Source organism: Manis javanica, chromosome 3 (assembly GCF_040802235.1).
Source record: "Manis javanica isolate MJ-LG chromosome 3, MJ_LKY, whole genome shotgun sequence".
NCBI classification, from domain to species: domain Eukaryota; kingdom Metazoa; phylum Chordata; class Mammalia; order Pholidota; family Manidae; genus Manis; species Manis javanica.
The window spans coordinates 30,034,764-30,057,598 of record NC_133158.1 but is presented as its reverse complement, the minus strand read 5'-3'; the positions used below and the strand labels follow the sequence as shown (position 1 = coordinate 30,057,598).

At 42.8% G+C, this 22,835-nt stretch overlaps 1 protein-coding gene across 5 annotated transcripts in view; it reads left to right on the top strand.

Moving 5' to 3' along the window:
• The first annotated feature begins 19,217 nt into the window (after positions 1–19,217).
• Positions 19,218–22,835, top strand: part of SRGAP3 (SLIT-ROBO Rho GTPase activating protein 3) — a 256,455-nt gene continuing 252,837 nt past the window's right edge. For 3 of the 5 annotated variants that reach the window (XM_073230986.1, XM_073230985.1, XM_073230984.1), the window contains exon 1: positions 19,218–19,987. In XM_073230986.1, the coding sequence (XP_073087087.1) occupies positions 19,921–19,987 (67 nt within the window). In that variant the 5' untranslated portion in view covers positions 19,218–19,920. The remainder of the gene's footprint in view (positions 19,988–22,835) is intronic. The other 2 variants (XM_073230987.1, XR_012128993.1) reach the window with 2 other exon arrangements.

Sequence of the window (22,835 nt, the reverse complement as noted above, 5' to 3'; positions counted from 1 at the left end):
ATGCATAGGTGTTTGAGAACCATTTACTTAGAATGCTTTTCTTTTCTTTCCTTTTCTCTTTCTTTCCTAGATGAGATCATATTATACTCACATTTTTATATCCCACCTTTTCATGTAACAACTAAAAGCATTACCACATCATGACAAGTAATGATTTAACTTATCCAGGCTAAGAAAAATTGGTATAGTCTGTAACTGTAGTAATCAGGTTCAATATGGCATGTTTTGGTTTTGTCTTGTCTTAGGGTAACTGTTTCCCAACATGACCACATTTGTAGACAGCTTCCTTTACTTGCTGTCACCATAATATAGTATGATGATGCTGGAAATGTGCTGGGTAGAATGACTCCAGTTGTACTTGGGAATATTTATAAAACAGACCTCGTCTTTTGTAGGACTGGTGAGTAACAGTTTTATCCAGGCAAATGACAGAGAGGACTGACACTTATGTTCCCAAGTAAGAGTCAATCTTAAGAAGTCTAGATGGGAAGACACAAAAATGCAGTGGAGACGTCTTGAAGGAAATGTGGTTCTGTTGGGGACATTGTCAGTGTCCTTGGTTCTGGTTGAACAATAGCCCTTCCTCTTGTTTGAGGACACAGCACTGCTGCATCCATTAGTAGATTCTAGACTGACAGGCATGACTTTGGTCTGCCTTGGAAAATGCCCATTGACTTGTCTTGATATAATATTTGTTAGGCTGAAAGAGGAGAGCAAAGGACCTCATCCATAAGTGTGCCTACAGTGTAGCCCTCCACATAAAGACCCTGTAGTCATCTTATAAGAAATAATCTTCCAAGAGATGGCCTGGGAGGACTCAGACTGGGGAAATGACTTGCCCAAGGCCACATAGTTGGTATGTCCTGGCAATGCTGCTGTCCCAATCCAAATCACCTTACTCCAGATTCAGACTGTTTTCCACTCTAGTGCTGCCTCCTGGAGTATGCATGGTCCTGTATCTATCCCTGGTGGACAGGGCAGCAGGAAGAGGGGTGGTGTCAGACTGTTTTGGAGCAGTAGGCACCTGTACTGGCACTTATTGAGAAAGGGAAGGAAGAAAACATAAAAGGCAGTGTGATGGAGTGCCAAAGTGAGTAGTTTCCCAGACCAGGTTGACCTGATTAGAATCAGAGCTGAGGCACTTATGGGTTGTATAACTATATCAGTTATCTATTGCTGAGTAACAAATTATCTTCCCAAAAATGTGGCATGACAATACATATTTATTATATCAGTTTCTACAGATTGGGAATCTAGGTTTAGCTTCTCTGGGGCCTCTGCCTCAGGTTCTGTGGCTGCAGTTGAGGTGGCAGCTGGGGCTGAGGTCTCATAGGAAGACTCAAATGGGGAAGGGTCTTATATTATCAGCTCAGGCTGCCATAATAAAGTACCACAGATTGGCTGGCTTAAACAACAGACACTTATGTCTTCATAGTTCTGAAGTCTGGAAATCTGAGATCAGAGTGCCAGTGTGGTACATTCTGGTGAGAGCTTTCTTCCTATGTTGCAGATGGTCATCTTCTTGCTGTGTCCTCACATGGTGGAAAGAGAGAATGAGTAAGTGCTTTCGTATAAAGGCACTAATTGTATCATGAGGGCCTCATCCTCATGACCTCATTGTAAACCTAATTACCTCCCAAAGACCCCATCTCACATACTAGCTCTTTGAGGGGTAGAGCTTTAACATACAAATTTTGGGGAAAAACAGTTCAGCCCATAGCAGATCTGCTTCCAAGCTAACTTCTGTGGTTGGCAGCATTCAGTTCTTCACAGATTGTTGGACTGAAGGCCTTAGTTCCTTGCTGCCTGTTGGTCAGAGGTCACCCTCAGTTCCTTCCACATGGGCCTCTCCAACAAGGCAGATAACATCTCTGAATCCTTCCCTTTTTTTAACCTGTAGAATGTGGATAGTTAGAGTTATCCTAGTGGAGTTGTGGGAATTCACTGAGATAAAATTGGCTTTTGCACAGTATTTTCTTTTGTTCTTATTTAAAAATTTTTTATTAATATATTATTGATATACACTCTTATGAAGGTTTCACATGAAAACACAATAAGGTTACTACATTTACCCATATTATCAAGTCCCCACCCATACCCCAATGCAGTCACTGTCCATCAGTGTAATAAGGTGCCACAGATTCACTATTTGCCTTCTCTATGCTACACTGTTTTCCTTGTGATCCCCCACACCATATGTACTAAACATAATACCCCCCAATCCCCTTCTCCCTCCCTCCCCACCTACCGTCCCACATACCTCCCTTTTGGTAACCACTAGTCCCTTCTTGGAGTCTCTTATTTTGTTCCTTCAGTTTTGCTTTGTTGTTGTACTCCACAAATGAGGAAAATCATTTGGCACTTGTCTTTCTCCGCCTGGCTTATTTCACTGAGCATAATATCTTCCAGCTCCATCCATGCTGTTGCAAATGGTAGAATTTGTTTCTTTCTTATGGCTGAATAGTATTCCATTGTGTATATATACGACATCTTCTTTATCCATTCATCTGCTGATGAACACTTAGGTTGCTTCCATTTTTGGCTATTGTAAATAGTGCTGCAATAAACATAGGGATGCATATGTCTTTTTGAAACTGAGAAGTTGTATTCTTTGGGTCAGTTCCAAGGAGTGGGATTCCTGGGTCAAATGGTATTTCTATTCTGAGTTTTTTGAGGAACCTCCATACTGCTTTCCACAATGGTTGAACTAGCTTACATTCCCACCAGCAGCATAGGAGGGTTCCCCTTTCTCTGCATCCTCACCAGCATTTGTTGTTCTTAGTCTTTTTGATGCTGGCCATCCTTACTGTTGTGAGGTGATATCTCATTGTGGTTTTAATTTGCATTTCCGTGATGATTAGTGATGTGGAGCATCTTTTCATGTGCCTGTTGGCCGTCTGAATTTCTTCTTTGGAGAACTGTCTCTTCATATCCTCTGCCCATTTGTTAATCGGGTTATTTGCTTTTTGGGTGTTGAGGCATGTGAGTTCTTTATATATTTTGGATGTTAACTCCTTGTCGGATATGTCATTTACAAATATATTCTCCCATACTGTAGGATGCCTTTTTGTTCTGTTGATGATGTCCTTTGCCATACAGAAACTTTTTTGTTTGATGTAGTCTCATGTGTTCATTTTTGCTTTTGTTTCCCTTGCTCGAGGAGGTACATTCAGGAAGGAGTTGCTCATGCTTATATTCAGGAGATTTTTGCCTATGTTGTCCTCTAAGAGTCTTATAGTTTCATGACTTACATTCAGGTCTTTGATTCATTTCTAGTTTACTTTTGTGTATGGGGTTAGACAATAATTCAGTTTCATTCTCTTATATGCAGCTGTCCAGTTTTGCCAGCACCAGCTGTTGAAGAGGCTGTCATTTCCCCATTGTATGTCCATGGCTCCTTTATCATATATTAATTGACCATATATGGTTGGGTTTATATCAGGGCTCTCTAGTCTGTTCCATTGGTCTATGGGTCTGTTCTTGTGCCAGTACTAAATTGTCTTGATTACTGTGGCTTTGTAGTAGAGCTTGAAGTTGGGGAGCGTAATCTACCCAGCTTCATTCTTCCTTCTCAGGATTGCTTTGACTATTTGGGGCCTTTTGTGGTTCCACATGAATTTCAGAACTATTTTCTCTAGTTCATTGAAGAATGCTGTTGGTATTTTGATAGGAATTGCATTGAATCTGTAGATTGCTTTAAGCATGATAGCCATTTTGACAATATTAATTCTTCCTATTCATGAACATAGATGTGTTGCCATTTATTGGTATCTTCTTTAATTTCTTTCATGAGTGTCTTGTAGTTTTCAGAGTATAGGTCTTTCACTTCCTTGGTTAGGTTTATTCTTAGGTATTTTATTCTTTTTGATGCAACTGTGAATGGAATTGTTTTCCTGATATCTCTTTCTGCTAGTTCATTGTTAGTGTACAGGAATGGTACAGATTTCTGCATATTAATTTTGTATCCTGCAACTTTGCTGAATTCAGTTATTAGATCTAGTAGTTTTGGAGTGGATTCTTTAGGGTTTTTTATGTACAATATCATGTCATCTGCAAACAGGGGGAGAGTTTAACTTCTTCCTTGCCAATCTGGATGCCTTTTTTTCTTTGTGTTGTCTGATTGCTGTGCCTAGGGCCTCCAGTACTATGTTGAATAGAAGTGGGGAGAGTGTGCATTCTTGTCTTGTTTCTGCTCTTAAAGGAAAGGCTTTCAGCTTTTCACTGTTAAGTATATTGTTGGCTGTCAGTTTGTCATATATGGCCTTTATTATGTGAGGTACTTGCCCTCTATACTCATTTTGTTGAGAGAGTTTTTATCATGAATGGATGTTGAATTTTGTTGAATGCTTTTTCAGCATCTATGGAGATGATCATGAGGTTTTAGTCCTTTTTGTTGATGTGGTGGGTGATGTTGATGGATTTTCAAATGTTGTACCATCCTTACATCCCTGGAATAAATCCTACTTGATCCTGATGGATGATATTTTTTATATATTTTGAATTGGGTTTGCTAATATTTTTAGTATTTTTGCATCTATGTTTATCAGGAATATTGGTCTGTAATTTTCTTTTTTTGTGGTGTCTTTGCCTGGTTTTGGTATTAGAGTGATCGTGGCCTCATAGAATGAGTTTGGAAGTATTCCCTCTTCTTCTACTCTTTGGAAAACTTTAAGGAGGACAGGTATTAGGTCTTCACTAAATGTTTGATAAAATTTAGTGGTGAAGCCATCTGGTCCAGGGGTTTTGTTCTTAGGTAGGTTTTTGATTACCAGTTCAATTTCATTGCTGGTAATTGGTCTGTTTAGATTTCCTGTTTCTTTCTGGGTCAGCCTTGGAAGGTTGTATTTTTCTTGAAAGTGATCCATTTCTTTTAGCTTATTGAGTGTTAGCATATAATTTTTCATAGTATTCTCTAATAATTCTTTGTATTTCTGTGGTATCCGTAGTGATTTTTCCTTTCTCATTTCTGATTCTGTTTCTGTGAGTGTTCTCTCTTTTTTTCTTGATAAAGATGGTGAGGGGTTTATCTATTTTCTTTATTTTCTCAAAGAACCAGCTCTTGCTTTCATTTATTCATTGTATTGTTTTATTCTTCTCGATTTTATTTATTTCTGCTCTAATCTTTATTATGTCCCTCCTTCTCTGTCTTTAGGCCTGATTTATTCCTCTTTTTCTAGTTTCATTAATTGTGAGTTTAGACTGCTCACATGGGATTGTGCTTCTTTCTTGAGGTAGGCCTGTATTACAATATACTTTCCTGTTAGCATGGCCTTGGCTGCATCCCATAGATTTTGCAGTGTTGAATTATTGTTGTCATTTGTCTCCATATGTTGCTTGATCTCTGTTTTTATTTGGTCATTGATCCATTGGTTATTTAGGAGCAATAATAATGTGAAGCCTCCATGTGTTTGTGGGACTTTTCATTTTCTTTGCATAATTTGTTTCTAGTTTCAGTGGTCTGAGAAACTGGTTGGTACAATTTCAGCCTTTTTGAATTTACCGAGGCTCTTTTTGTGGCCTAGTACATGATCTGTTCTTGAAAATGTTCCATGTGCACTTGAGAAGAATGTGTATTCTGCTGCTTTTGGGTGTAGAGTTCTATAGATGTCTATTAGGTCCATCTGTTCTAGTGTGTTGTTCAGTGCCTGTGTGTCCTTATTTTCTGTCTGGTGGATCTGTCCTTTGGAGTGAGTGGTGTGTTGAAATCTCCTAGAATGAATACTTTGCATTCTATTTCCCCTTTTAATTCTGTTAGTATTGTTTCACATATGTAGGTGCTCCTGTGTTGAGCACATAGATATTTATAATGGTTCTATCTTCTTGTTCGATTGACCCTTTTATCATTATGTAATGTCCTTCTTTGTCTCTTGTGACTTTCTTTATTTTGAAGTCTATTTTGTGTGATACAAGTACTGCCACTCCTACCTTTTTCTCCCTATAATGTGAATATTGTTCCATTTGGATTGGTTACACAGTTCTCTCAATATTCTTTCACTCATAGACATCCTTTTTTCTCTCTGTGCCTCAGCTTCTTTGTATTCCTCTTCTCTAGTTTCTATTTCATTTATCATTTCCTCCACCATAATCCAGTCTGCTTTTAATACCCTCCATTGTGCTCTTCAATGATTGGATCTCCGACCAGAATTCATTCCTGAGTTCTTGAATATCTTTTCATACCTCCATGAGCATGTTAATGATTTTTATTTTGACCTCCCTTTCAGGAAGCATCATGAGGTCCATGTCATCTTTCTCAGGAGTTATATTAATTTTACTCTGAACCAGGTTCCTTTGGCATTTCATATTTGTATATGGTGCCCTCTAGTGTCCAGAAGCTCTACTCTATGGAGCTGCTCAGCCCCTGAAGCAATGTCAGGTGTCACAGGGGAGTGGTATTGGTGCCTGGGGGGAGGAAAGAGCTGTTTTCCTGCTTCCCAGCCTCTATGCCTGTCTTCACTGCCTGAACCAGTGGGCCAAGCACACAGGCATAAGCCTGTATGCTTTGTGTTTGTAGTTGCTGTAGACAGATCTTCCCTCTGGCTGGCCTAATGCTAGGGTAGGGTTTGCCGGTTTGCAAGCCAGGTGGGGCTGGCTGGGAGAAAGGTGCAGCAGGTTGTGTATCACAGAGGGGGTCCTTGGAGCTGTGTAGCCAGCCAGGGAGCTGGAGCGCCTGAAGATAGTGAAAGTTCCCATCCTGCTGGGCAGAGTGCCCCTGGACAATTTTGTCTACCTGTCCTTTCTCCTGAGCAGTAAGCTCTGTGCAATCCTTGCCTGTTTAGCAGCCCTCTTGCTGTTAGGAAGTCTCTCAGACTGCCTACCTTTCTTTTGTCCCAGAGCAGCCGGATGTGGATCCCTGCTTTCCACAAGCAGCTGGAATCTCAGTTTTTCCTGAAATTCTGCCTGTCTTAGCTTTCCAACCCCCTAATCACTAGAGTACCATGCAAGCACCATGAAATGTAGGTTTGTGCTACCAGAGCAGATCTCCGGAATTAGGTATTCAGCAGTCCCAGGCCTCCACTCCCTCCCCATTCCATTTCTCTTCCTCCCACCGGTGAGCTGGGATTGGGGAAGGGCTTGGGTCCTGCCTGGCCACGGCTTTGGTACTTTACCCTGTTCCATGAGGTTTATTCTTTTCTCCAGGTGTTTGTAGTTTGGCACAGTCCTCTTTCTTGTTGCTCTTTCAGAATTAGTTGTATTAGTTATATTTTCATATTATATGCAGTTTTAGGAGGAAGCCTCTGTCTCAACTCTCATACCACCATCTTTAACCCCTTTCTTTCACAGTGGCTTCTTAAATGGCAAATATTATTACAATTTTTAAGCATCTGATATTCCAGAGCTGGGCTTATTGTCCATACAGCATGTGGGGCTACACCCTTTATCCCCTACTATAACACAGAGGCTCCCCTAGGTAAAGGACAGTTTTAAACTACAGAGAGAATACTGCTTGTCTTGCCAATGGGTTTTAGCCCTGGGAAAGTTCGCTATGGATTCAATGTGACCAAAGAAATTGACAGCAAAACGTTATTTGGGGTGAAATGGTTTATTACCCGGCTTGTTCTCCTGGCAGTAGGTCGAGCACTAGTGCCTGTGCCTCCACCCAGAGCACTGGGCCGAGCTCTCTATATAGCACAATAATAGCTTATTGCCTAAAGGTGTGGAAGGGGTAGCCTAGCAACAGGCCAGTTTCATCATCAGGTGGTTTAAGTTCAGTGAGGATCCTGGCCATAGGATCTTTTCCTGAAGCATCTCAGACCACATGACCAACAGTTCTCAGAGAAGAAGTATACAGTAGTCACACATTTTGTTGTCTCTCCATGTCAGTCTCTTGGAGCATGCCCAAGAGCTTCCTTTCATACCCCTGAAACCAGACACCCTGTAGCAGCCACAGTCTCTGCATGGCATGGATTCTCTGGGAAGTTAGACTCAAGCTACCTTTGTGCAGTTGATCTCAGTTTCTCCTGTCTCATAAACCATTGTCTGTTCTCTGTCTCATGTTTTTTACCATCTCAAAGCATCTGTATCTGCTCCTTTCCTATCTAGTCCTGGGCACAGTTAACAAGGTGAAGGAAGCAGTGCTTTCCAGAGGGCTTGGGAGCTGTATCTTTCTCAATTACTATTTTGGGCAGTGTTGGGGGTAAGTATATCTTTGTCTTATTGACACAGGATAATGTAGATGTCCTAATCCTTGCTGTGTAGAAATAAGACCAGATTGAATGTCTGTTCTGAATTATCTTTCTGCCTAAATGGAGCCCAGGAGGGACCCTAACTTGTGAAAAATATATTATTCAGCCCAATGCTGATTTCATTTCCTAAAAGAGATTGGATCCAAATAAGACTTTAATTGAATTCAGCCTCTTGACCTGACACTGACTTGGTTCTCCCTCCTTCCAACATCAGACAAGGGAGGAGGAGGAGGAATGGACAAAGCCATTCACATGGATTTATAGGCTGAGCCACTTCCACATTCCGTAAAGCCCAAATGACTGTATAGGAAGCAGCTGCAGTACTTACTGGGGCCTGGTAAGGCCTCATTACCATCCCACCTCCTCACAGGGGGTGTTTGGCTCTAAATGGGGTGCAGTGGAGGGATTAATTGACTCTGCTGCCCTGGCACCTGGTGTTTCTGCCAAATGCCTGAGATCAGTGCAGCAAACAAACCTTACCCCAGCTGGGTGGAGGGAGGCCTCTCGGCCTCTCGTGAGAGGTGGAGAGCCGAGAGGAGGTCAGAAGGGATTCTGTTGTTCATTTGTTCATATCTTTGTCCAGTCAGTAATTATTTATTGAGCACCTACTAAATGTCAGATACTGTTTAAGGCACTGGGGGCACAGTGGCAGACATGTTCCCTGCCTTCTTAGAGCTTACACTTCAGAGCTGCTCTGGCCACTGCAATAACCAGTAAATTTAGATTTAAACTTATTAACATGAAATCAAATTAAAAATTCAGTTCTTCATTCCTACATGCGACACTTCATATGCTCAATAGGCTAGCAGTTTTTGTACTGGGCAGCACAGGTATAGAACATTTCCACTATTGCTGAAAGTTCTATCTGATACTCTGATTTAGTGTGGGTGGGGTGTGGAGAGCCTGGAAACAGTAAATGGACAAACCTATACATCGATTAGATAACTCTGAATGTGCTGGTAGTATGAAGAAAATAACACAAAGAAATGGGCCAGAGTTGCCCTTTGAATAGGGTGGTCTGGATGGGCTTCTCTGAGAAGGTGACACATGGGCCAACATCCTGGAAGGAGCTAAGTAGACAGCAAGTCCTTGGAGCATTCTGGAAGTGTAAGAAAGCCACTGTAGCTTGGAGAAGGGAGCCAGAGGGAGAGTAGTATGAAATGGGGTCTGGAGCAAGGCAGAGGCCCAGTCATGTGGGGTCATGGGGAAGATTGTGCATTTAACTCCTAAGTAGAAGCTATTGCAGGACTTTTACCAGGGAAGTGTCATGATCTGACTTACATGTTGAAAGCTCACTCTGGCTCCTGGGTTGATCATGTAGGGAGGCAAGAGTGGAGGCAGAGAGACTAGGAAGGAAGCTATTAAAGCTGTCCAGAGGGAGAAGCTGAGGCATTGGCATCAGGGACAAAGGGGCAGCACCTAATCCTAGAGGGGTAGCTCTGTGGGAGATAATTCCTCATCTGAAAACATGGGACCAGCAGCAGTACCCAGTGTATGCTGTCATTGAAACAAGGATACAGGGAGGCAGTGTTTATAAAGTACACAGTCTTCAGAGTACAGGAGTGTGTGGCATTACCTTGTGCAACTCACCTTTGTGTCTCACCTAAATGATGGCAACACCCGCTTCACTGGTTTTTAGTCCCTTGTCTTGTCTGTTCTGGTTCGGTTTCCAGCACTGCTACTGGAGTCACCTTTTCTGAAAGGTAAATATGATGAGGTCATTTACCTTCAGGAGCTCCTGACTGAACCCTGGCTAAACTCCACACTTGTTAATGTGGTTAGGAGACTGGCTCTTCACACTCTAGCCTACGTCTGTCCCCAGCATCATCTCCTCCATGCTCCACCTTGAGCTCAGTCTCCAGCTACAATGATTATACCTCTTAGCTCATGCTGCTCCCTCTGCCCAGAACACCTTTCTTCCTGTCCTGGACTTGTTATCTCCAGGTCTCTGTCTTTCTGAGCTCATGTTAGAAATTTCTGTCACTGAGAACCCATCTCTGGCTTGTTAAGTCCAGGTCAAGTGCCCTTGGAATCCTGCACTTCTTAGTCACGTTGAATTATAATTGCTTGTTTACTTATCTCCTTGGTTAAACTAATAACTGCATGACAGTTGGGACTATGTCTGTCTGGTTCATGATTGTGTCTAGCTCTTTGTGTGCTTAGCTCATATGAAGTGCTTAAAATATATTTGTTGATTGAGTCAGTAAATGCGTTCATACATCTTCTATTCATGTCCTTTGGTATAGCTACTTTCTTTCCCTATACCCTTCTTTTTTCCATTTTTATTATTACTTTTGAATCAACCATTCTTTGGGCTTCCTAACCTGAGTGTTGTAGCTCAGTCTGCCATAACAAAGTGTCACAGACTGGATGGCTTAAACAAGAGACATTTATGTTTTCATAGTTCTGGAGGGTTAGAGTCTGGGATCAGAGGTTCAGCATGGTTGGGTTCTGGTCAAGGCCCTCTTCTTGGCTTGAGATGGCCATCTTCTCACTACATCCTCACATGGCAGAGAGAGAGTGGGGGTAGCAGAGAGTACAAACTTTTGGGTGCCTCTTTTTGTAAGGCACTGCTCCTATCATGACCTCATCTAACCCTAATTATTTCCCAAAGGCTCCACATCCAAATACCATCACACTGGGAGTTAGGGCTTCAACATATGAATTCATAGGGGGATATAAACATTCAGTCCATAACATTGAGACAAGGTGAGCATTAGACATGGATTGGCAGTTGACAGCCTGCATGATGTGTAGAGTCAGATGACTTAGGGTTTAGAGCCTAGCTCTAAAGTTTATGAATTACAAGACCTTGATCAAGTAACATCATCTCTTGCTTCCCCCAATACTCAATAAAGAACATTTAAAGTGGTCAGGATATGCTTGTTAACTGCACATAGGCTCAGTGAGAGCTTTAATAATCCTTTATATCTATATGACATGACTTCTCATTCCTTATCTCGTTTAATCCTCCTGAGGACCCTAGGAATTAATTATTCTCCCATTGCAAAGAAGAGGAGGCTGAGACTCTGGAAGTCTCCAGGTGATCCCTTTGTTTGATCCTGGAACATCTTTCCTCTGCTCTTGTTTCATGGTCTCCTGTTTCACTTCCTTGCCCTTTGTCCATTCATGAGGACTTGTGACCTGGGGAGGCATCTGCTGGTCTTCAGGCTCTGGCCTGAATCCTTATAGCTTGGTGCTACCATCTGAATGTTTCTATCCTCTACAAAATTCATATGTTTGAATCCTAACACCCAATGCAATGGGGCCTTTGGGAGGTGATTAGGTCATGAGGGTGGAGCCTTCAGAACTGGGATTAGTGCCCTTATTAAGGAAATCTGAGAGACTCCCCAGTTCCTTCTGCCTTGTGAGAGAACCCAATGAGTAGACTGACCTGGTAGAGGGCCCTCATCTGACCATGCTGGCACCCTCATCTCAAACTGCCAGCTTCCAGAAGTGTGCATAATAAAAGCTTGTTAATAAGCCACCCAGTCTGTGGTATTTTGTGATAGCACCTGACTAGACTGAGACTCTTGGCCACCTGACAAAGCACCCATGACTATGCATTGCTATGTGTTACCCCATACTTTAGAATTAAAAAAGCTTAAGAAAGCACGAATTCTGTAGTGTTGGACTTTTATAGGGTCAATATATCACATCCTTTTAACCCCTTTCAAGCTTAGAACAAACTGAGTAGGTCAAGGAGACAGAGAGTTTGTATTTATTTAACAAACATGTATGTGGCACTTACTAGGCAGCCAGCAACTTGCTCAAGGTCACACAGCAAGTAGGTGACAGAGCCAGCTTCCAACCCAGCTCCAGAAACTTCTTGTTTTTCTGTTTCTGAAAACATGAGCTTTACTCAATGATAAAACTAGATTGGAGGACATGGTTTAGGTGTGTGTCCAAAGAGGCGAATTCTCTCTCTATCCCTGAATTAGGCAGGTTCCCCCAGCTCATTGTAGCCACCACAGGTGTCCCCCACAGGGCAGAACTCAACCTGCTTCTCCTACTGCAAGGCAAAAACAGGAGAATGCACCCTTCCTGTAAGCAACAGATCCAAAAGGAGACTCTTAAGGGGTGAATTCAGTCTTTCTTTCAAACTCACCAATCAGCTAAGTCACTTTTGCTCTTCTGTGGAGGAGTGAGTGAGGAATGGGGAGAATGGCTGGAGTGTTCGTCTAGCTAAAGTCCCTCCAACTGGAATAAGTGTTCCCTCGAACCCCATGGAGACCATGGACCACATGCCATGCATCATCATCGGAAGTGAGAAAACTCTGGTCTGATGGAGTCAAGGGCTCAGGTGTTCTGAAGTCCTTCTTTCTGTTCTTCCAGGATTAGGATTCTGAGGCCTAGGTGTGAATCGTTGTCCCTGTGGCTGTCCAGCCCTTGGATGGACAAGGGAACAGCTGGGCTGTGTAATGAGAGGTGCTGTGTCTGAACAGTCAAAGGACTTCTGCTTCATTAACTAGCAGCTCTCCTCAGGCTTGGTGACAGGTCCTGATAGCTAAGAGAGTGACCCTAACAGAGCCAGGGGGCAGGTGCTGAAGCCTGGAAGTTCCTGTGGGCATCACAGTTCCCTCGGTGGGGTGTGGCACCTACATCAGTCCAGAAAGAGCACCAGATGCAGGGCCAGGTGTCCTGGTTTCTTGCCTGGCTCTCTCTTTATTAGCCATGGGAAGTTGGGGAAACCATTCAGCCTCCTGTGCCTTCATTTCCTCATCTGTAAAATGGAAGTAATATTACCTATCTCAAAGGACTGTATATGAGGATCAAGATAATGGATGAACAGGAAACTTCAAAGCTGGTTAATTTCAAGCTGCTTTATCACATTTTCCATGAGTCTCATCTGTGACTCCCCCTTCCTCCTTTCCTACTATCCTTTTCCTTCTATCTTTTCCATAGCAAACACGTGTTGGTTTTGTTCATCCAGCATCCACTGCTCTTCCTACTGGAATAGCACCCTTACCCTTTGGGAACCTCTTGGGCCATGTGGATTGTCTGGGGATGACTCCACCCCACCGCTTCAGGAGCAAGCCCATGATCCAGGCACAGCCAAGCAGAATATTCCATCCCTCTGCCTCAGTGATTGGGTTGGGGATGGCCCTGCACCCCAGCATGGGCCTGTTGATCATTGCTGGGACTTTTCTGGGACTCTTGGGAAAGACTGTGCCTTTCTTGCTGGGATTGCCAGGCGGGGAGAACGTAAGCCTGGAGGTGCTGGGGGCCACCTTTGCCATCTCATGGGCCACCATACAGGAATGCAGAATGGAGAGTTGGAGAAAGACACACAGTGTCCTATACTGACATAATGTACAAAACATTTTATGTGCATTACAAATGAGGTTGATTAACATTTCATGTTTTTCTTTTCTGTGAAGTGTTATTCATGTCTTTCACTCATTTTTCTACTGTCAGTGCTTCTCTTACAAATTTAAAGGAATTTTTTTCAGTATTTGTTTTTTATTGAAGTAAAATTCACATAATATAAAATGAACTGTTTTAAGTGTACAATTCAGTGGCATTTAGTACATTCGTCAATTCGTGTAACCATCACCGTTACCTGGTTCCAAAGCATGTTCATTATCATCGAAGAGACTCTGTACCCATTAAGCAGTCACTCCCCATCCTCCAATGACCCCCCCAGCCAGTGGCAACCACCGATTCTCTTTCTGTCTCTACAGGTTTATCTATTCTGGGCATTTCATGTAAATGCACTCATACAATATGTGACCTTTTGTGTCTGTCTTCTTTCATGTATCATGATGTTTTGAAGGTTCATCCATGTTATAGTGTCATCAGTGTTTCATTCCTTTATATGGCTGAATAATATTCCAGTGTATGGATAGAACATGTTTTATTTATCCATTCATTTGTTGGTGGACATTTGGATCATTTCCACCTTTTGGCTATCTGGAACAGTGCTGCTATGAACATACATGTACAAGTATTTGTTTGAATTGCATGTTAGGAAGGTTAACCGTTGGCCTGTGATAGGTGCCACAAATACTGTTTCTCAGTTTGCAGTTTGTCTTTGACTTTGTTTGTGGTGCTTTTGGCCAGGCAGAATTTTGAAAACATTGTTATGTAGTTGAATCTGTCAAGCTTTTATGGCTTACAGGTTTTGTGACATAGTGAGGAAGGCCATCCTTATACTTGAAGTTATAAAATATTTCTTCCATCACAGCTTCCTCTTATCCACTCATTTCCTTTTCAGTCAAGCAGGGATTAAAAACAGCCCCACTTGTCCTCAAGGTCATTGTGAGTCCCAAGTAAGAGAAACATGAAAGGGTTTTATGAAAATTATATTTTGATTTGTTCATTGATTCATTGATTATTTAGAAGCATGTTGTTAAACCTCCATGTGTTTGTGAGCCTTTTTATTTTCTTTGTAGAATTTATTTCTAGTTTTATACCTTTGTGGTCTGAAAAATTGGTTGGTAGAATTTCAATATTTTGGAATTTACTGAGGCTGTTTTTGTGAGCTAGTATGTGGTCTATTCTGGAGAATGTTCCATGAGCACTTGAGAAGAATGTGTATCCTGTTGCTTTTGGATGTAGAGTTCTATAGATGTCTATTAGGTCCATCTGTTCTAGTGTGTTGTTCAGTGCCTGTGTGTCCTTACTTATTTTCTGCCCGGTGGATCTATCCTTTGGGGTGAGTGGTGTGTTGTAGTCTCCTAAAATGAGTGCATTGCAGTCTATTTCCCTCTTTAGTTCTGTTAGTATTTGTTTCACATATGCTGGTGCTCCTGTGTTGGGTGCATATATATTTAGAATGGTTATATCCTCTTGTTGGACTGAGCCCTTTATCATTATGTAGTGTCCTTCTTTATCTCTTGTTACTTTCTTTGTTTTGAAGTCTATTTTGTCTGATATTAGTACTGCAACCCCTGCTTTCTTCTCACTGTTGCTTGCCTGAAATATCTTTTTCCATCCCTTGACTTTTAGTCTGTACATGTCTTTGGGTTTGAGGTGAGTTTCTTGTAAGCAGCATATAGATGGGTCTTGCTTTTTTATCCATTCTATTACTCTGTGTCTTTTGATTGGTGCATTAAGTCCATTTACATTTAGGGTGACTATTGAGAGATATGTACTTATTGCCATTGCAGGTTTTAGATTTGTGGTTACCAAAGGTTCAAGGTTAGCCTCTTTCATATCTTACTGCCTAACTTAGCTCGCTTATTGAGCTGTTATATGCACTGTCTGGAGATTCTTTTCTTCTCTCTATGAAAATTATATAGAGCAATATGTGCACACAAGGCATGTTATCATCATCACTATTACTTGTATCAGGTTCGGGCACTAACTAGCTGAGTTCTGCTGTTGCTTTCGTTTTGCAGAGTAGAGACTGAAGGGCAGAATTATTCACTGAGACAGCCAAAGACGCATTAGATGGTAGCATTGGAGAATGTCACCAAAGATATCAACTCTTATTAGTCATCTCTGGGGGCTTTCATACTTGACCAGAAAAATTAAATTGCCTTAAACCAAAAACTCTCCTGTTCATTCTTCCTCCAAGTAGTCTTTTTTTTTCCTACCAGGAAAAGAAACCAGTTCCATGGGTTTTGTTATTCAGCCATAAGTAATTTAAGCCTCATCAATGGACATTTCTGACATGTTTTCCTTACATTTTTAACTCTAAATTCGTTTTTTTTTTTATGGCAAACTTTTGGTTAAACTCTGTATTGATTGGAAAAAAAGTCAGTACTTGACACCAATTGTCCCTCTGATGGTTGCTCTGGGATATAATTATGTACTGGTTAAGTCCTTGGGCTCTTATGTCTTTGGGCCTGGGCTCAATTGCAATTCAGTTAGTACCAAGTTGATTGATCTTGGGCAAATTGCTTCACTGTTCTGTGACTCTTTCCCCATGTGTGAACCAAAGATGATTATAGGGCCTGATCCCTACATTGGGATGTAGGAAGTCAGTGATAAAATCTATACAGAATACTTGGCCCAGTGCCTGTATGGAATGAGGGCTTGATAAATACTAGCTATTAGTATAATTCAGTAACATCTAAAAGAATTTAGGACATGAGCCAGAGGGGAAAGGAATATATCCTTCCAGGTGGTGTTCCCGTCCTTGGGAGGTGGCACAGATCAAATCATGGTAGAGCCCCTTGCTCTGCCATGTACCACATTTATTTCTGGAGAAATCTGGTTGCTGTTACTACCATGTGATGGTATAGCAGGAATAGCAATTGGTTCTCACACAGCAAGGAAGGGCTGGAGTGTCACAGAAGGGCAGCTGAGAGACAGGTGAGCTGTGAGAAGGACTGGAAGGAAAAGGGCAAGGGCCTTGTGCCAGGGGGCCTGTGCTGGGCATACTACCACTTCTTGGGGAAGGAAGATTCTGGATGATGTGGGTTCATTATATGTATTGATATGTTTTTTGCAGGGGACATAAATCTTTCCTTCTTTTTCTCTTTCCTTTTTCCTCTTTTCTTACTCCCAACTCAAGGATCTGTGGAGCCCCCAACTCTGGTTGGGTCCTAAAAAATAACATCCTTGGGACCTCTGTACGTGCCAGGAACTTTAAATCATGATCACATCAGGTCCTGTGCAATGAGTAAGATCACTACTATTTCACAGATGAGGAAACTGAGGCTCAGTGAAGGCACAGAAACTACCTAAGGCCCCCACAAGCTGGTAAGTGGCAAAGCCAGAATTTGAATCACCAGCTGTCTTAATGTCAAAGTCCAGCTTCTTCTGCTGTTCAGAACACAGCTCTATACCATACTTCACTTTGTTTTCATATGGCTTTTTGTAACATTTCTGTGGCTCAGTGCCCTATACATGATCTCCCAGAAATATTTTAGATTTAAAATTTTGGTAATAATGAGAATAGGTGACATTTTCTAGTTCCTGCCTCAAATTGGCAACAATCAGGTAAGTCACTAAAGCCAGGCAAGGAGATCAATCTGTTATATTCCAAAGTGCATGATACTAATTCCCCTTTTCCTTGGAGAGTCAAGGCTTGAGGCAGGGATGCTAATCTCTGAACAAATCTTTCTCAGGTAGCACATATGGCTTTTGCTGTTTTAAAATGGTCCAAAGGGGAACCACAGAGGGCCTAAGCATGCCTGATGGAAGGGCAGGGCAGCAGGGTGATGAGAGTGGCTGCAAGCCTGTGGCATCTGTTTTTGAACTCTGTGACCTCCTGTCTCTGGGCACAAAAGCTGTAATAAGCCCTGTGACTTGCCAGCTGGACTTCTTCCTGTGTTTTCTCCAAGCAGGTCCGGTACATTCCCACAAGCCTTAGCTCATACTATTTGCACCATAGGAATGCCCTGCCTGCCCACCACCCCCTTACCATGCTCTTTTGGGGAGGAGACCCATTACAACAGATTTTTCTCTAGGAATCCTTAGGGGACTGACATGGATAACCTATTCATCACTGAACCCAAATCAAACAACTTACTATATATTCTCAGAAAAAGGCAAATGGAAAAAGACAAATTTGAGCATTTGTGAGGACACCACACTTGAGAGACAGTACTTGTTAATGTCAATCTTTTTTTTTTATTGCTTTAAATAACATTTATTTTTATATCAGTTAAGAACAAAAAGATTATTTTCACTTCATATATTCTTTTTCTGACACTCTTCCTTTCTTTATACACATCAAACTTCTGACCTGTCTTAATATGTGAAATTCCTGTGGTCAGTCGCCTTACAGTGCTTAATTTCATTTTTACAGAACAAATGTTATTCCTCTAAAATGCATGTAAAATGGGTATATCTCTCTCGTAGAATGCAAGAGCCTTTGAGTATTTGCATGGCCAGAATCTGATGTCAGACAACCTAGGTTTAAATGCTGGTGACCTTGGGTAAGTCACTTCTTTTTTTTTTTCCTGCTGTGCACGCAGCCCATTTTTTGAAGTCAGGTCCAGACATTGACCTTAGTCCTGGGTAAGTCACTTCTTATAGCTGTGCTTCTGTGTTTTCATCTGTAAAAGAGGGATACTTATACTGTGTTAGGTTGTTGGACGTATATCATGGGTTAATAATAATTGCTGCCATTTACAGGGGCTTACTATGTGCCAGGCACTGTGCTAAGCTTGGCTTTATATTCTTATTTGATACTCCCATGGGCTCCCTCATTCCTGAAGTCCCTTAGCCTGCAATACTTTCTTCCCCATAGCTCTTATCATCTTCTACCATATCGTATCACTTACTTGTTTGGTTTGTTTTTCATCTTTCCTCTCAGGGCCTCTTGCCTTGCACAACTCCAGGAGGTACCTTTCACAATGCATTCTGAGTTCTGCTTGGGGCTGCTTTTACTGAGAATATTAACATGACAGGAGGTGACTTCCCAGAGTTGTGTGATGAGGAGACCTAGAGCTCCAGTAGGTCAAGGATTTTTTATTTGGCCTATTTTGGTCATTGCTGTATCCGTGCCCACAGAACCATGCCTGATGTGTAGTAAGCTTTTAATAAATATTTGTTAAATGAATAAATGATAATACCCCCAAAGAGAGCCCATTTTATTGGTGAGTAAACTGAGGCTCAATGAGTTACTGATTTGTCTAGAGCCGCAGAGACACTGCAGCAGCTGGGTGTTTCCAGCATGCCTGCTGTCAAGGGCTTTGTAAAGCTGCATGTCTGAGATGCCTGGCATTATCCCCGTCACCCGCAATTGCTCAACAAACATTAATGAGCTTGCCTACATGGGTCAGCCCCTCTCCTCTGCTAGACAATCCCTGCAGAGTAACAAACTGTCACATAGCTGTAGCTTTGAGGAATTGAATTAAATTGCACAGTGCAAAGAAAAGGTGAACCTTTAGGACTTTTGAGAAGAAAAGTCCCTAACTGCTAATGGTTTGCAGGGGCCTCTCAGGCCTTTCCAACTGGATTCTTTTTCCTGCTGCCTTCTCTTTTGTGAGCGTTTCTCTTCCCCTTTTTGCTTGCCGTGAGTTCTGCTCTCCCGTAGGCTACAATGTGTCAGTTGTTATAAAATCCGGGAGGTGGAGCTTGGTGACGAGGTGGTGGGGGAGTGCTCAGCCAGCCTCGCAGGGCGAGCAGTCCAGCGCTGGTTCACCCGATCTTAAGCCTTGCAGCAGGAGGACTTCCATCTCGCCCTCCTGGCTTTGATACTCACTGTATATCAGATCAGAAGCAGCGAAGGGAGGGAGGATGCGAGATGACCGGCCCTTTGGCAACTTGATCATCTCCCTAGTGGAACCTTCGAAGCCAGCCGAGGGTTGACTGCAAGACCAAGGAGGCACCGCGCCCCTCGTGGATGTGTGTGTGTGTGTGTGTGTGTGTTGTGTGTGTGTGTGTGTGTGTGTGAGTGAGAAGGGTGAGCGGGTGTGAGTGAATGAGGGTGTGTGTGTATGTGTGAGTGTGCATCAGGGCTGTGTGTGTGTGTCCGGATGAGTGAGTGAGTGCACGCGTGAGTGTGTGTGTGTGTGTGTGTGTGTGTTTTCTTGGTTATTATTTTTATGGAAGAAAAATCTTGAAAATCTGGGGCAAGGTCCTGTGCTCCTCGGTTGGTGGTTCTTTTGCAAGAGGCGCTGACCAGACCAAGCTACAACAGACATTTTTCAGCAAGTAAAGAGCATTTTCCTCCCAGAGAGATTTTCCTCTTGCTCTACAGCCGAGTAAATGAGATTAGTCCCTAAACCTGTGAAATCAGCCAGAGCCGTGTGATTACCAGGGTTTCAGAGAGGACTGGGGAAGAAGAGAAGAAATAAATTAAACAGCCTGTCAGTGTCTTTGGCCACATTGGAAGATGTCATCTCAAACTAAGTTCAAGAAAGACAAAGAGATCATTGCCGAATATGAAGCCCAAATAAAAGGTGAGATACGGGCTGGGGAGTCACGCCTCTCCTCCCCTTTCCTCTTTCTCTTGCTTTTAGCACCCCACCCCCCGCACCCCACTCCTCCCGGCCATCACGAAATGTTGTTATGCATCGGTAATCTTATTGTGAGGAGGAACAGTGCCGCCACACAAGTCCAGACTGGTTTCAACTGCAGAGAGCGCTGGTGCGGGGAGTATGGATTATAGAACGGGCAGCAATCACCGCATTGCAGGTGTGTGAGGACGATCCTGCGCCCGCCAGCTTGAGGAGTGTCGCGGGTACTCGATCCTCTTGGCCGTGACATGTCACTCTAAGGCCATTTGGACAGTCACCACCTCCACCCGACTAACCCCCCTGTTAAAAAGCCCCTTTATCTGATGTATATGTTTTTTTTTTTTATCGTCTACTTTTTTTTTATTTCTTTTTTTTGTTTTTTGTTGTTTCCGCGCCTTTCCTTGGGCTGGAATTCATATAAATGTGCACCGGGAAGCAGGATGCCTGGGCTGCACTTCTTTGTCAGTGTCTGTCTCGGCTGGTCTGGGCCATGGATTAACTGTTATGGGGCACATTGATCCAAACGAATGCAGGTATTTAGGCATAAAGAGGGAGCTCGGTGCAGAAAATGTATACTAGGTGTGTAGCCCCCAGTCACCATCCCATGCACTAGTGTTTAGGGTCATCAGCCTTCATTTGAAGCCAACAGCTCAGTGTGCCGTTTCGGCTGGTAGGCACTGCCTAGCTTCCGTAGTGCCAAGGGAAGCCTGCCAGGAGGGTGAGATGACCTCTGGCTGCTTGTTTCAGCTTTGGTGTCACTGGGGCCACTCCCTAAGTCCTCATGAGCAAGGCAGACTAGGAAGCTGGACACAATTGCATAGACAAAAACGCAAGCAGAATCCTTATTCAGGCCAGACTCGTGCTTCTCCCATCCTCATGAGTTCTAGGCTCAGCTTGCCTGGTCTCTTGCCTCTTAGTATCTGTGTTCTTTCTGGTCACGGTTCTCTGTGCTGCGACACAGGTTGTGTTGTGATCTCTCACAGAAACAGTAAAGAACAAACATGTCTTCAGTGGATGTTGGTGTCTGCCCTTGGGGTTATGGGCAGACTCTTGAGCAAGTCAGTTATCTGGGGCTCAGGAGACCTGAGGTCGCCGCACCTGCTCCTAGGTGCTCTGCGGCTGAAGACTCAATGGGCCCGGGAGTCTGGTCTCCTCCCCAGAATCTGCGGGAGGCCGGGCATCCACAGCTAACATTCATGCTTCAGATGCTCTGAAAACTTTGTTTTGGGAGGGGAGCAGCCATCAGGGGAGGGCTTACCACCCCGCGCGCCCCACCCCGCCACCGCCCAGTTTTGCCAGCCGTCTTATGCCTTTTAGTTATGGTCAAATCTGGCACGCTCATCACCTCTGGGCAGATTCCAGGGTGAAATGAGCAGAAAACCCTTCTCATGCCTGGGCTCCTCTTTGATTTTAGGTCAGTGTAGTTTCAGACTTGCTGAAAATTCAGAAACAAGCCATTAGTCGGTTAGAGATTTGATTTTACCCACCTGCTCAGTACAAAAGCCCAGGTTCAATCTTTGCATATACACTTTTCAGGGGAGTTTATGTTTTGTAAAACTAATTTGGCACATTGTTACTATTTTTCACTGAGGGTCCCATGAAAAATGCCATACTGGGGAAGAGGGTGCTGAGTTTTAGTCCATTTGGGGTTAATGATCATTGTCTTGGGAGGAAATGTGCTTATCCCATTTTTGAAGGATTGCTTCCACTAGGCACGTGAACTTTGCTGGAGGATCAATTAAGCATGTATTGCTTTGGCTGATTCTTTTACTTTTTACTTTTCACCTTTATTTGGACAATTAGTTAGCCTGTACAAGGCAATGCATTTCAGCAGGAAAATTGTCCAAATGATTTTGTCTTTTCTGAACTCTAAAGGCCCCTACATTCTGGTTAAAGGAATTTAATCTTACTCATTTAGAGTTGACACTAGATGATTTTGGTGAGAATGTTGCTGTGTCTGAAACTGTCTGGAATCTTCTCTTTAAAAATTCCATGTGTTAAATCATCATCATTATTGAATGTGCAGGGCTCTATGTTTCTGTAGTTCTCTCCCAGATGTCACTACTCTTGGCCTGTGCACAATGTATGGAAAAGGTTTGTATGGGCTCAGTTTTAAAGATGAGGAAACTGAGGCCTCATACATAATGTTAAAGGACTTGCTCAAGGTCACAAGGCTTGAAATATGAAGACAGCAGGCTTTCTTCCAGATCCATGGTTGCCTGATACATTGTTTGCCTGAAGCTCCCCTTTGAGGGATTGATGTCAGTAGCAGATGGCAGTTTGTGGTGGAGACTGGCTGCCTCTTGATCGAGCTCCATTGTTTACCCTCTTACTTTCATCCCTTGCCTTTGTTGCTCGCCTCTGAAGAATGTCTGACCAATCACCAGAAAACATGTCTGATGCCAGTTACCTTTCTCCCTGGGTATCGTTTGGCAGATTTGGTGCAGACACTCTACCTAGTCAGATGTTGTCCTCTCTGAATTTTGTGAGAGGAACTTTTGATTTTTCAAAATGATACTGAGTTTTGTGTTGACTTATTCTCTTTTATTTCTTTTGAGGAATTTACTGACCTAATGAAAGGGGAAGTTTTAAAATAATCTTTTTCCAGACTCATGCCCTCTCTTGCCTTATCACAAAATCCAATCTCTTTGATTAAATACCTGCAACAAAGTAGTATGCCATATGCTTATACATTCCCAGAGATGGGGAACTCACCACCTCCCAATCCCACATACTCTTTTTGTAAACAGCTCTGGTTGTTGTAAATAGGTTTTATGTTGGGTTAAATATG